Consider the following 14347-nt stretch of genomic DNA (forward strand, 5'->3'; position numbering starts at 1 on the left):
GGGAAAATGGCATCTACTGTAGGAAAACATCACAGGCAAGAAGCCAGTATGAAAACACCAGGACAAAACTATGGAAGCATCAGCACAACTGCCTGCAGAACATGCCAAAAAGCAAATGAAACTGCTGATGGAACATTTTCTGCTGTATATCTTGGTTTTGTAATGCTTAGCCACATCCCATGTGTGGCCTTGTTTGTAGACACTTGCTGTTGGAAAAGAAAATAATAAAAAATAAAAAAAAAAAAGGAAAAGAGCTTAATAAGTGCTGAGAATTACAGACTGAAAGGATTTTTTCTTGAGGACATAGTCTAACAAAAGACAGCATATTTTATAAAAATAGAAAATAAACTAATTTTATAGGTCTGATAAGTGAACACAATAACATCACTATATCTTAGCATATAACAAAAATATTATTAAAAGGATTTTCCAGAAGAAATATATGATGACCATGATGTACAATATTTAAAAAGGCTAGTTCAATAGTGTACAAGGAAGCTTTTGCCAATTTTGGCAATGATTTAGGAAAACACCTATAAGCCAAACTGTAGATTTAAGTATTTCATAGAACCACAGCAGCATATAGGGTGATTTATATGCATAAATATGTAAAGTTATTTAATTATCAGAATTGAGCTTCCAACTAATATGTCCAGTTACTGATATGCAACAATGCTTTCATGAAAAAGGGCTGAACAAAGAAATCTCTAGATAAAGTTGAAATATGTTAATGGGATGGTGTATACCCTGATTTAACAAAATATTGGGATAAAAAAAATAGCTGACAAAGTTAATCTTTTAAATACCAATTTTTAAACTACATGCAATACAAAAATTAAAAGGTTTGGTCATAAAGGTATCTACGTTTGCCAAACACAAAGGTTTGGTCATAAAGGTATCTACGTTTGCCAAACACAAGGGGAAAAAAAAAAAAAAAAAGACGGGACTTCTAAAAATATCAGAGAGTAACAAATGTGCAGCTTCTGACAGACCATGAGCAGTCCAAGCAGGCTTCCCTTTATGCCCAAGTTTCAGGCTGAGTTGAATTATTTCTGTATAAACTTAGTAGTAGAAAGAATGCTGCCTTGCATTTTCTGAGTCAGTCTCAAAGACAGAATTGTCTAACATTTTTTTTTTTATAAAGGCTTCACTACATTCCTTTTCATTAGCTTTGAACTAAAGGCACACAAAGAAATCTTACTGGTGAATGTTAAAACACACAACAGTTCAGCTGTGGAAGTCCTTCCTACAAACTTTTATGGAAGCTGAAAGTACAGTGTATCAGCACAGTTCAAAAGGAATTAGGCAAATTCAAGATTGACATTAAATGTGAGGGTCTTATCTCCAGCTTAAATGCCCCTTATTTCTTGACTGCGAAAAAAAGCAAAGGATTACAAGATCAAGGATCTTTTTTGTATATCCTGTTACATTTGTATCCTACCCTGCTATTACTGGCTGCTGCTGAACAACACAAAATTTTCTTATCAAGTATTCTGTATCTTTCCATTAATATATTTTTACTTTTCAATGAACTTAGAACCTCTAGATTTCTTTTATTTGCTCTCCAACCAGTTCCTTCCTTTGTTGTTTTTTTTTTCTTTACTTTGGTTTGTTGTTTTTTTAAATTCTCTTAAAGTATATACTTGGCTTTAATCTTTTTTTTTTAATGTTTCATTTCATAAAATATATATTTTCCTATGTCCCTAACTAAAACCTATACTTCTTTCTCTTTTCTGATGTTTCTTAAGTAACTTCTTTTCTGTTTCTTATAGAGATATGCGTAGAGAAATAAGACTATAAATACACATTTTACAGATCACATAATTTGCAGAAGCAGATGGAATAATTTTGTAATACTATACTTGCCATTACAAATTACTTACCTCTCCTTGTTCTCCACTCAATCCTTCTACTCCCTTCAGAAATTAATATGAAAAAAAAATTTAAAAAAGCAAGTTGAGCCAAATTACTTGGAATCAAAAGTTAATATTTTCGACCTTTGTTTCCAATAATTAATTACAAATGTAAACATTTAAATATTCTCTGATTGCTAATTGTACAAAAAAACAAACGGCATATAAGGATGAAAATTGTGTATCACGGAGAATTAACACTTTAATAATACTTTTAATATCATATACTGAAAGGGTAAATTGGGAATATATAATGAATATTAGAAACCTTAAATTTATTATAGACATATACACAAAACTGTATTCACTCTACAAAAGACAAAAGACATAAAATTTTATGTTCTAGCAAAAGGAAACTCCTGATTCTACCTGTTTAATACTGTCTTACTAGACAGAAATCAAGTTCAGAACCTTTGAAATACAAATTCAGTTTGTAAGCCAGACCTTGCATGTTGGCAAATGGTTTCAGTTTCATTTCTGCCAAATGGTTCAGTGGTTTTATATTGATTAAGTTCCATGGCAAGATGGCAGTTCAGTGCTGCCTTTTTCGCTTTTTTGATGGACTTTTATGGGGTAGGAAATCTGTATTGTATCTTGAGAAGTCCTGGAGGCTTTAGAAACCTTGGAATGATTTAGTGCTGTCTACCATAAGTATCTGAATGACTGTTTTTTTGGTTGCTGACCAAACTAGATAAGCATAGCAAACAATTTTAGACCAAGCCTGTATTATTTCTTCAGCTTTCTCAAAAAAAAAAAAAAAAAAAAGCAACTGCAATTCAGTTGCATCATCCTATCTGAAAAAGAAGTATCTTCTTTCACTATCACTTTATTTTATCGTATGATTAAAATAATAAATATATGAAAATTTGTCCATTATTTGAAAAACAAACAAACAGAAAACATCAAAAAAACCAAAACAAAACCAAATCAGAAAGTTTAATTCGTAAAATGTTAGAGTAAGGCATAACATTTGGTTAAAACCGATGACTGGCCTTCTAGTTTAAATTATTTCTTTTCAAAAATATCTGCTCAGCTCTACTACCAGACTCCTGCATGTCCCTGAGAGTGATAAAACTAGGCTAACATACAACCTAGATCTCCCGCCCATGCTCCTCTGGAATCAGCTCCTTCTGGCTAGACAGGCAGCTGTATTGGTGTCGTAATTCTGAAAAAAGCAACTGTGAGCTCCTTCCAAGTCTACTTTTAGATATGTACCTCTAACAAATACTTCTCTGTTCAGACACAACATAGATTATGACTTAACAAGTATTTATAAATACTAACAGTTATTTTCTGTGGTATAACAAGATAGCCAACTATGACACAATCAGAATACATTGGCCCAGAGTTAAAGAGAAACAACTGGATCTCACTGATTTGCAGCTGAAACAGGAAACATCTGTAATTTATGAGCACAGAATACGTCAATAAAGACCCCCAGTACAGTTTAGGAGGTAATGAACTACACGAAAGTGAAGCATGGCACATGCACAATCTTAACATTTCAAGTATCACTCTTATAACCTTTACAAAAAAGCCACTTTGTGCTGTTATCTGCATTTTATATTATGTATAATTGTTTCATGAAAATTTTCCATAATTAAGGATTTAATAAAACAATCCACAAAAATGTACTTCTGTACCATTTCTCAATATATAGTATCCCAGAACCACAGAAACATGTAGGTTGGAAGGGACCTCCACGGGTTAAACTTCCTTTTCAGAACAGATCCAGCTAGAGCAGGCTGCTCGGTGCCCTGTCATAATCTCTGTGAGCAGCCTGCTCCAGTGTTTGATCACCCTCAGCGCAAAATGCTTTTCCCATATATCAGGTTGGGATTTTCTGCATTCAAATTTGTGTCCATTTCCTCTCATCCTTCCACTGTGCACAGCTGAGAAAAGTGTGGTTCCATCTTCTCTATATGTGTTGTATTTCTTATTTTAAAAATACTAAGGTTCTTTAAGAGGTACTTTATATAACTATATAATCATGTTATACATAAATATATTTCACCTGATGCAAATAACTATCCATGTTGATGGAAGTAATCTTAAGAAACAGATATGAATCATGGCTCTCTTGAACTAGGATCACTTTATAAAAGTACCTGTAAGCCTGGATTTCCTTGTCTTCCTTTTTCTCCTTTCAGTCCCTTCAAAAAAGAAGCACATTTTCTTAAAATATACTTTTATCTGGGAGATGTAATTAAGCTACTGAAAATAACACAAAGAGATAAACCCTAAAATCTCATCCCAAACCAGGCCAAATCAATCTGAAAAGTTATTCTACGAGAGTTCAGAGCAGAAACTGCGCAGAAGGATATAATTCCTACTCTGAACACAGGGGAATCAAGTTAGGATTTGAGTAGTGACATGATACTCCTCTTTTTCTTGTAAGTGTTACCATGACTTTTTGATAACAAGGAGGAAAATCCCACTTGTTATAATCTAGTAAGTAGGCAGAGGCCAGGTGGCATTACTTTGACTATGTGCATTTACGTGATCCCACAGTGCCTGGTGCAGGCAGGGAGAGAAGCCACCCCTGGAAAGTGCTGGGTCATGTCCCAGTCCCCTAGGGCAGCAGCACAACCTACATCCCTGAGACCATGCCATTGCTAGGACCACACAGCTCTGCACCAAATGACAACAGCCTGCTCAGCCCCAGAAACACAGCCACAACTATGTCCTGGGCATACTGGGCAGTTTTCCTTGAAGAAGAGTTAGGGTGCACTGCTGCTAATTTTCAAGCAAACCTTCTGTGGAGCCCAGTCTTAAAAAAATCTCCTGAATTAACACCTAAGACTTGCATTAATAGTGTTGCCAGATGATCTCATTAGAAACAAAGTTGATATACCTGGATGCCACTTTCACCTTGGTTTCCTTTGTCCCCCTGTAAAAGAATTAAAGTCTCCATTGTAACATGATTAATCTCAAAGACATTTAGTCTGTCTTTTAATTCAACTCAGGAAATACAAGAGAAGCACCTTAATAGCTTTTATTTATACTGAATGAAAACAAATCACTTTATCCTCATGTACACAATCATTGAGAAAAGTACAGAAAGTTACATTAAGGAGTGAATCTGTCACAGAAAGAACTATCAAAAAGAAAAGCGGATACTTATCCAGCAAGTTAAAATTTAAAAAATGCAACATAATGAGATGGCAAATCCAGCAGGATTTTATCTACTCAGTGTATGGGAGTGGAGAAGATGTAGGTAGGTACTGGGGTAGTATTTCTGATGAGTTAAAATTCATCTGAATGCTAAGTATGCTTGCCTTCACCCACAGGGAACACAGTATAATTTCTGTAACACTATAAACCCATTGAATGTAAATAAACATCTGTGGAGTGACTGGTAAATGGTACTTAAAAGACAAGTATCTAAATTTATCAAGTTGTTTGAACACCACCTAACTGACACTGAAGAAAAACAAGCAGCTCTTGAAAACGATTCAAGCACATTAATGACAGGGGTATAAAATATGTACTCCCAGAATGTGCCTATCTCTCTTTCTTGACTGAAAAGGAAACTTAAAGTTATAGGAGATGGCTCCTGCCCTAACTTTGACCTCTTAAATCAGTGTGACTGTTTAAATAGAAATGAATCAAAGTGTTGGGCCAAGAACATAGCAACTCATTAAACAAAAGACAGATCTGTGGGGGGTTGTGCAAATCTGCATTTAATAAAGAGAAGAAAAAGGATGGATTTTTTTTTTATCTGTTTTGCCAGTTTTCTTGTAGGAGCCAAACGTGTGTGTGTGGTCATTTTTCAAAAAAGAGAATGTTTAATTAAATGCTAAACAGTAGTAAAGATGAGATTTTGACCATGGCAAATATTTGCCTGATAGAAAAACCCAGAACATAAAAGGTTATTTATGCCAGCTGTATTTGGTTATATTGTACTTGAATGTAAAATACACCGTTTGGTGTCAAGTTTTAAAATAAGTTATAGCTGAAAGGCTTCACTTTTACTGTTAGTTGCCCAAACTGCACTTTTTTTCCTGAATAGTTCAAAAATTTGTCGTACTTGTAATTCCAGTTAACCAGCAATATATGTTCTGACTTGCATCTTCATATAAAATGAATAATGACAAAGCTTCTTCAGTTTAAAATTTAGAGAGGTTGCACACATTTTAACAAAATCTTCCTTCTTAAAATCAGTAGTCTCAGTACATGTACCTTACATGACCCATAGATATTGAAACAATATATGGTGATAATGAAACTAATTAAACTATTGTTATGACACTGATTCAACTCAAGTCACTCTTCCATTTGGCTTCAATACATTCTGAAAGCCTTAAGCCAGGAAATCTTTGTCCTTATGCTCTTTGGGAATCACTGTTTTGAAACTGGTCAGAAGACTGATTTTTCTACATCTTGTCTTGGAAAATGGAACTCAGGTTCCATCATCTCATTTAGCTAAGAGAATCTCATCTAAATTTGGATCATTCTCTAGCCTCCATTGACAGGGACTTGCTTCAGTTGTCTAAACATAGACCATTTAAGATGCTGTAGGCAACACAAGGCATCCCCATACATGTCTACTGACATCTGAAATACTCTAGCGTACCTAAGCCATCCATACGTGGCTGGCATATATGACACTGGACATACAGGAAACCAGTGCCCTTCTGGAGCAGAAGGTGAAGTTTAGTAGAATTCCTCTCCATGGGGTTTTAATAAAACTTTAAATATACCACCACCCTTCTAACTTACTGCTTCTTTGCCCTTCAACCTTTCTTTCCATAGTGAAGTACCTGATTCAACTCTATTTCTGTAATGTCGTTACTGGGTCTGGCCGAGATGGAGTTAACATTCCCCATGGCAGCTCTCACAGCGCTGTGCTTGTATGGGTAGCTAGAAAGGTGTTGGTAACACACCAGTGTTCTGGCTGCTGCTGAGCAGCGCTCGCACAGCACCAAGCCTGTTTCTCCAACATTCCCCCCCTCACCACCAGCAGGGTGGTGGTGGGCAAGATCCTGGGAGGGAACATAGCCAGGACAGCTGGCCTAAAGTGACCAAACAGATATTCCATACCATATGGTATCTGCTCAGCAATAAAAGGTAAGAGAAAGGAGAGGGGGGTTGCACTTAGTATTAAAACATTTGTCTTCCAGATCAACTGCTACGTATATTGAAGCCCTACTTCCCAGAAAGTGGTTAGCCATCACCTGTTAATAGGAAGTAAAGAATAAATATTTTGTTTTCCTTTGTTTCTGTGTATGGCTTTTGCTTTATTAAACTACCTTTTAATATTGACTCACAATTCTTTTTACCCATTTTCTCCCCTCCCTGTCCTGCTGAGGAGGCGCTTGGTGGGCACCTGGTGTCAAGCCAAGGTCAGTTCCCACAGACTCCTTTAGATGAAGGGCTTCATCCTTCAGTGATCCTCTACATGGCTGGTAACACTGCACAGATGAATTTTGAGTTTTTACTGACTGTTTATTTCTATCTGACACCCTACCTGAGCTTCCTTTGCTTTTACAAGATTTCCTGTTTATTCTGAAATCGGTAATTTGAATATGTAATGGAGGAATTTTTGCCCTAGTTGGGACTTTAGTATTTCCCAGGAAACACTGCTAGATTTTCAACAGAAGTGTCAGATACATTACCTAAACACACTTAATTTATTTTTACATAATTTTTGCTATACATTTAAATTTTAAATTATTATTGAATCAGTTTAAATAAGATTTAAAATTTGATTTAACTTCATAATTTGTGTTAATTTAATTAAAGTAACACTGCACTTTTAAACTTAAAATTTAAATTTAAATATTGAATTTGGGCTGATAGCAAATATAGCAACATTTTTAGTCTTGACAACTTGCTCCTTGACTAAATACCTAGTTTGAATAGTTGCAGGTAAAGCTTGTTAGTTATAATAAACTATATCCTAAGGAAACAAGTCTATCTGTTACATGACATCAGATCACTTATATTGCTCCAAAGAAACAGTATAACAATTAAATAAGCTTTATACTTGTATATGCCAATGAAGAAACTCACCGCAAAAAAAAATATCGTCATGTTTTCCCATAAAAATACAATAAAAAAATGAAACATTATCTTACAAAGCAATGAAACATTTAAATTTTCAGGATGCACATATCATTGCTTTAAAAGTGCCCAGAATAAAGAAATCTTAATTAAAATTTAGACTAAAAATGTAATGGATACAAATCAGAGCTTTAATTATAATTAGAATTCTTTGATTTACAGCAATGGAAATAATTTTACTTTAACCACTTTCGAACCATGACAGCTGATAAGTGTTCAACCCTGAAATTCTCCTCAAATCATGTTATTGAAGATTACAGTAAATAGTTTCTCCCCAGCTGTTTCAAATAAACATGTAGCATTTCCTTCACATAAATTTAACTAATAGCATATGTAAAATATAAATTCTTGGTCTTGCTCTGTTTCTTCATTAAGTTACACAGAAGAAAGGGGCTTGCTGTCCTGAAAAAACATCATCTAGAATACACAACTCTGTTAAGTCCTTTGCAGATACCCACAGGTTACGAAGAGTAATGATTTTCAGGTTCTCAAATCCCATTCTGTATTCAAACCATAGCTTATTTTTCCACAACAGACTCAGTTCACTCCAATGAATTCTGTGAGTTGTAGCAAGATAAAAATAAGTCAATATTTTAAAACAAGAAATATTCTAGGGGCTTTCCAGTTTCCAGTCAAATAAAAAGTTCTGTCTTATAGGCTGAGACAAAGCTGAGAGGTTTCAACCACACAGGAGATTTTTAGTAGAATGCTGTCATCTTATAGAAGAAAATCTCTAGGAAACATTTAATATAATGTTAGTTACAGGTTTAAGTTATGCAAAAAGCTGCGTTCTTCAATTTCAAAACATATCAAAGAACAATATTGCCTATAATCTTTTCAGTCTGGGACTCCTTAAAGTCATGTGACTGTCAGAAAATCCTACATACCTTCACTTTAAAAATAAGGATGACTATCCTGGTAAGTCAAACACCAATATGAAATTTTACAGTGTGTTCACAAACAGTTCTTCAGCAACCACGTCTATACCAGTGTTTGATAAACGTGAGCCTGCACTAAGAGATGCTGAGATCCTTGAAAGCAAGATCTTTATGAGAACTCAGTTTGCAAGAGGAATAAACGTGGGTTCACCTGAAAGGAAGAAATTATTTTCAACCGGTACAGTAGAAGTAGGATCCATCTAACCTGACTTTTGCCATCTAGAATGTCAACATTTAATTTAGCTGCCTAGGCTTCAGTTACAGTCAAAGAAAGGTGTAGAGATGTGAATTAATGACTCCCCAGAATGCTCAGACTCTCTCAGCTAAATATGGAGAGAACCTGGACAGCTTGGTTAGATCAGGTAACTCTTAATGGCTGAGGCCAACTAAGCTGAATCTGCCTAGGGTCAACTGCTCCACAAAAGACTTTGTACAACAGACTTTATAGATGCAGCACTTGCTATAAGATATAAGAGTAAGTAAATATAGAATCATGGATCATATCATTACACACTGCAATTCATAATGGAAATTTCATTAATACCTTTGTCTCAGTATTTTATGTTAAGTTTCTCCTTTTTGGCCATTCTCTCCTCCCTATGGAAAATGATTGTTTTTCTAAAGAATGGGCATTCCAAAATATACCAACTATTCTCTAATAATAATGATCACTTATGGGAAAAGCACTTTTAAAAGATGCAATTAATGTAAAACTGGGGAAAATACTTACCTTTATACCCTGGGTACCAGGAATGCCTGGGTAGCCTGGTTCACCTGGAGCACCTGGTACTCCTAGTTCTCCCTGAGTAATACAATAGCTCTGTGTCAGTGATGTGCTGAAAAACATATACTGCATTTTTCTCAAGGTCACATGATATGCTTTGGCTACGGCATTTTGAAATTTTATAACTGAGGATGACTGAAAAGTCTGGAGAATTTGTGAAGAGGTGTTAAACACAGAGAACACACAAAAGGAACTCCTAATTCTTAATCTCATTTTTCCAGTATCCATCTTCTTTAATTGCCCTTTAATACAGATGACGCTGATTTTTCAAAATTACACAAATAAAACTGTCTGAAGTAATGGCAATGTTTGCAGTTTTGAACTTCATGAACAGTTGATTTACACTGCTTAAAATCTGGTATAAAATTAGTAAAAATAAGCTATCAAATGGATTCTGATGCAATTTTATGTTAACTACCACTTTATTTTGAAACTGTCTTGTGACTAATCATGGAAAATCATGGAAAATCAGCAAATCATGGAAAAGTAAAGCAGTCCCTTCTTTAACTAGAATACCTCCAGATTCATACTTACCTTGGCTCCTGATGATCCTGGTTTCCCCTGTATTCCAGGTTCACCTTTATCACCCTATATAACAATATAAAAGTGTGGCTGACATATCAGTATCTTTTGTCAGATGTTGTTTGACTAGCAAATGTAAACATAAACCGCTGGGAAATCGGTCCTTACGGGAAACCTGAAGTTTCAATTTCTCTAAGGAAAGAATAGATACTGATGACAAAGTGTGATTTGCCAGCCTCTGCTCACTTGTCCCTTCCCCACTTGCCAAATATCCCTTGCCCAGTCACACCATGTTTGTGCGTACCGATTTCATATTTCCACCATCTTACTTAATAAAACTCTGAGACTCCTTCAACCCGTCTGAGCCAATATATTTATTTATGGTTTGTTTTTTATTGTAGCCTATGGAATTAGGCATATATTCAGCATGAGGATTTTCATTAAAATTTAAGAATTATTATTTCATGGTGCTCTTCTGTAGGAATGAGCTTAAGAATGATTCTGTAAGAACCAACTTATATTCAGAATGACAGATAAATATACAAAACAACAGCACTTTTCACAAAGGAAAATAAAGCTAATTAATTTTAAGTCATTTCATAGGTATTCGATCTTCTTGACCATAGCAAACATCAACACGTTAAAAAATGTTACCTTCAGCATACAATTTTAAATCAATAGATACGTAATTTTGAATATAAAATAATGTATGGGTGGAAAAGCAGTTAAATGTACATACAAAGCTTGGGAAATGAATAAAATATTCCTAAATATTCTCTAGGACATACCATTGAGTGCTCACCGGCCAAAATTCCTCTGGGATTAAATTAAAAGGTTACACTAACAGATCTGGATTTTTAGTATCTATTTTAGTTTCTGAGAGCATGGGTCAAATTAATTCTTGCTGTAGCTGCAGTGTAATCAATAAAGTCACATCTGAAATAAATTTGGCTCCTCGGGTGGAAAAAGCAGCACGTAACATTATTTAACACAATTAAAATATAAATAAATATAACATGGGCAGAAAGTTCCGATGTATACTGAGAATTATCTGGCTCCCAGCACTGCAGAACATTTTCCAGAACTGCAAAGCTGAAACAAAGTCTCATGACTATTTCTGCAATTGTTCCAAACCTCATGGGATGACAGGCACCCTTTCCGGAGCTATATTACGCTTTATTAAGGCTGAACTATCATATAAGGTAATATAGGGAAAATGATACATCTACTCACCAATGTTCAATATATCAAAAAAATAGGTGCAAAATCCTGGCATTTTTTAATCCATAAAGCAGTCATTTAGCAAAATCACAAGGAAATAAACACAAACACTTACCTTAGGCCCAGGAGCTCCAGGCAGGCCAAATGAGCCTTCTGGTCCCATCAAACCCTATGTGTATTTGTGAAAAAGGCAGAGATATTTTTGTACTAAGCTAGAGAAATAATGGCTTCAGTATAGTGTATTAGCATTATTAGTATTATTAGTATCATATTTCTACAGTGAAATAAATAAGATAGGAAATATAATGTCTTCCATCACATTACTGTCCAGGCTGTAGCTCTGATACAGCACAGTGGGTTATTTAGATCTTCTATGGCCAAAGGAAGGGCTACTGTGCAATGGGAAAAAAAAGATGCAGGAAAAAAGCACAATGCTGACATGAAATGCTCCTGAGAGAAAAAATTCTGCAACTCAAAACCCCATCTGTGTGATCTAATCTTAAACTTATCTTTAATATGTCCTTAGCTATAATTGAAAGTGACACAAGAGTTTCTCAGTTTCCATTTAGGTTTTCCAAAACCAGCAAAAGTATATGTGGCATTTCATAATTCTCTTCCTTCTCTTCTGACTGTGTGTCCCTCAAAGGCTTCCATGCTTTGACTCCTTTTGCAAACTTTGTGGAGATCTATGGGGAGCGGTTAACTTTGAGGCCACATCTTTGCACCTTCTGCATAATCTTCAGGATCAAACTGTTCATTCAAGAATTCAATAGCTTCTGCCATTTCAGACCATGACACTTCGGCACATGTACAAAGCCAGATCACACAATTGCCAAAACAGTCCCTTGGTTTCCTCTCATGGAAATGTGTTGATAAAGGCATGTTTAGTTGTCTTTGTTCCACATCTTAAATAAGAGCTAAAGTCTGTTAAACCATCAAATGGCTGCTTTTCTTAATTTCTGTTTAAAGCTACTCTCAAGTATACATCAGAAAAAGATCTTTTTTCAAAAGTATATTTTCCAGGAAGGAATTCCCATTTATAGTATTTTCCACATCTGTTGTTAATATATGTCTTTCTCACCACTTCATCTCATTTCTCTTTGACTGTAGAACTGCATGCATCAATAAAAACAATATATAATTATTGTTTTATTTGGACTTGCATATATACTCTGAAATCAGATCTGCTACAAGAATGTACTGAAGACAGAGCATAAAATAAAAGCATAATAATACAGAAAGTCAAACAATGAAATAAGGCCTGGAAATCTAACTTGTCAGAGATTAAGTTTTATCAATGATTCTAACTGGTAGTATTTTCAGAAACTACTGTTGTTGTTGTTATTTAATCTTTGCTTTCATATAGATAAAAATGACCACATTACATTTAGTACTAAATGTTAGGAACTATTCAGTTCCATGACGTTATCTCAGACCTCCTTCAAAAGTTGTATGTGATCAAAAATAAATGTATGTCTACTGTGATATTTTACACAGACTGTAATTCAGTTTTGCCAAAGAAAATTTATAACTTTCTTTTCTAAAACTAAAAGGATGGCTTTGTTTTTGCAAATACAAGAGAAAATTCAGAATATTTGGAACAAGAAGCAATTCTCTGTACCCAGGGTTTTCAGCATTTCACCAATTTTCTGGTATTTCACCTGTGTTTTACTGTTAACCAAGGCAAGCACAGATTAACTTAGGTTTCTTTTCTGCTGTGTTGTAAGAAACTACTGGTCACCAAAACTTTCCATCAATAAATGTAACAACTTGCTCTTTAAGCCACAGTCACAGGTCTATGAATACAAATACATGGTATCAGTCACAAAACTAAACCTTGAGTAACTTTGCTGCCAATTTTCCTCAGCCTCAGACTTCTGCTGTTCAGTCAGTTGCACATGAAAATTCTTCTATTAAACTTCCATTTCTCTAAAATAGCTAATAATATCATATATTCTCTTTGCTGAACTTTGAAGATTAGCTCTGCTTGTTGTTAGCTAGATAGAAAACCAGACAGTTTACCAAAGATGATGCAGTTAATCTGGTGTAATCTATTAATTGGTAAATAAAGGTTTACTGTACCCTATGACATTTTTTTCATAATTTTGGAACAGAAATTACTAATTCCTCTCCAGATGGAGTGGAGTTTCTGAGATCTGCTTCCACTCATAACATAAGAGACAATGCATTCCCATTAACCATTTGCTTACGGCCTATGTTCAGCTTTGTTACAGCAAGAGTAAGAAAATATTAATTTGGTTTTGGAACCTAAACTTGGTTATATTAAGACTGTCTTAATTCACTTACACATCAGGTCTGCTTCACTTTTTCTCTTTTTATTTACATAGCAAAATAAGGTTTTATTAATTTTCATTTAACTGTAATGCTTAATTCAATTTGGTTGGTTTAAATCAAATTTCATGTTATCTATTGACCTCCTCACTTCTGAAATACAACTCTCTTCATTATGTGATCTCTTTTGCATTCCTTGAGGGCTACCTTCCTTTTCCAAAAACAATTGTGAAATTATTATTTTCTTCTCCTTGGATTCTTGTTCTGTGCTCATTACTAGCACGTTAATCAGTAGAGAAAAGCAAGCACAAGCTTTGGGAGGGATGGTGGGAAGGGATGAGAAATATGACTGGGGGATTTCTGGCTCCTTTCACATTGCCAGCTAAGCGTAGCCCTGTGTTTCAAGTCATGTAACATGCTGTGAGCCTACCCTCTACCAGCTCCACCCTAGATCCCTTCTAGTTTATGCCCACACCAGTCCTTGGATTGTAGAAGTGGTAATCATAAATCATCAGAAGTTCATCACAAATGTCCCTTATTCATTTTATCTTATACAAAGTGGAAATACTATGTGTACAGAAGAGCTTTTATTATTTTTTTTTAATCAGGTA

The 14347-nt window shown here is 34.9% G+C and overlaps 1 protein-coding gene across 1 annotated transcript in view; it reads right to left on the reverse strand.

Moving 5' to 3' along the window:
• Positions 1-14347, reverse strand: part of COL21A1 (collagen type XXI alpha 1 chain) — a 113969-nt gene that overhangs the window by 6260 nt on the left and 93362 nt on the right. Inside the window, exons 20-25 of the mRNA XM_055811220.1 lie at positions 11560-11613; positions 10236-10289; positions 9648-9719; positions 4768-4803; positions 4022-4066; positions 1884-1916 (exon numbers count right to left, since the gene is read on the reverse strand). Coding sequence (XP_055667195.1) covers positions 1884-1916; positions 4022-4066; positions 4768-4803; positions 9648-9719; positions 10236-10289; positions 11560-11613 — 294 coding nt within the window. The remainder of the gene's footprint in view (positions 1-1883; positions 1917-4021; positions 4067-4767; positions 4804-9647; positions 9720-10235; positions 10290-11559; positions 11614-14347) is intronic.

Source organism: Falco peregrinus, chromosome 7 (genome assembly GCF_023634155.1).
Source record: "Falco peregrinus isolate bFalPer1 chromosome 7, bFalPer1.pri, whole genome shotgun sequence".
NCBI lineage: Eukaryota > Metazoa > Chordata > Aves > Falconiformes > Falconidae > Falco > Falco peregrinus.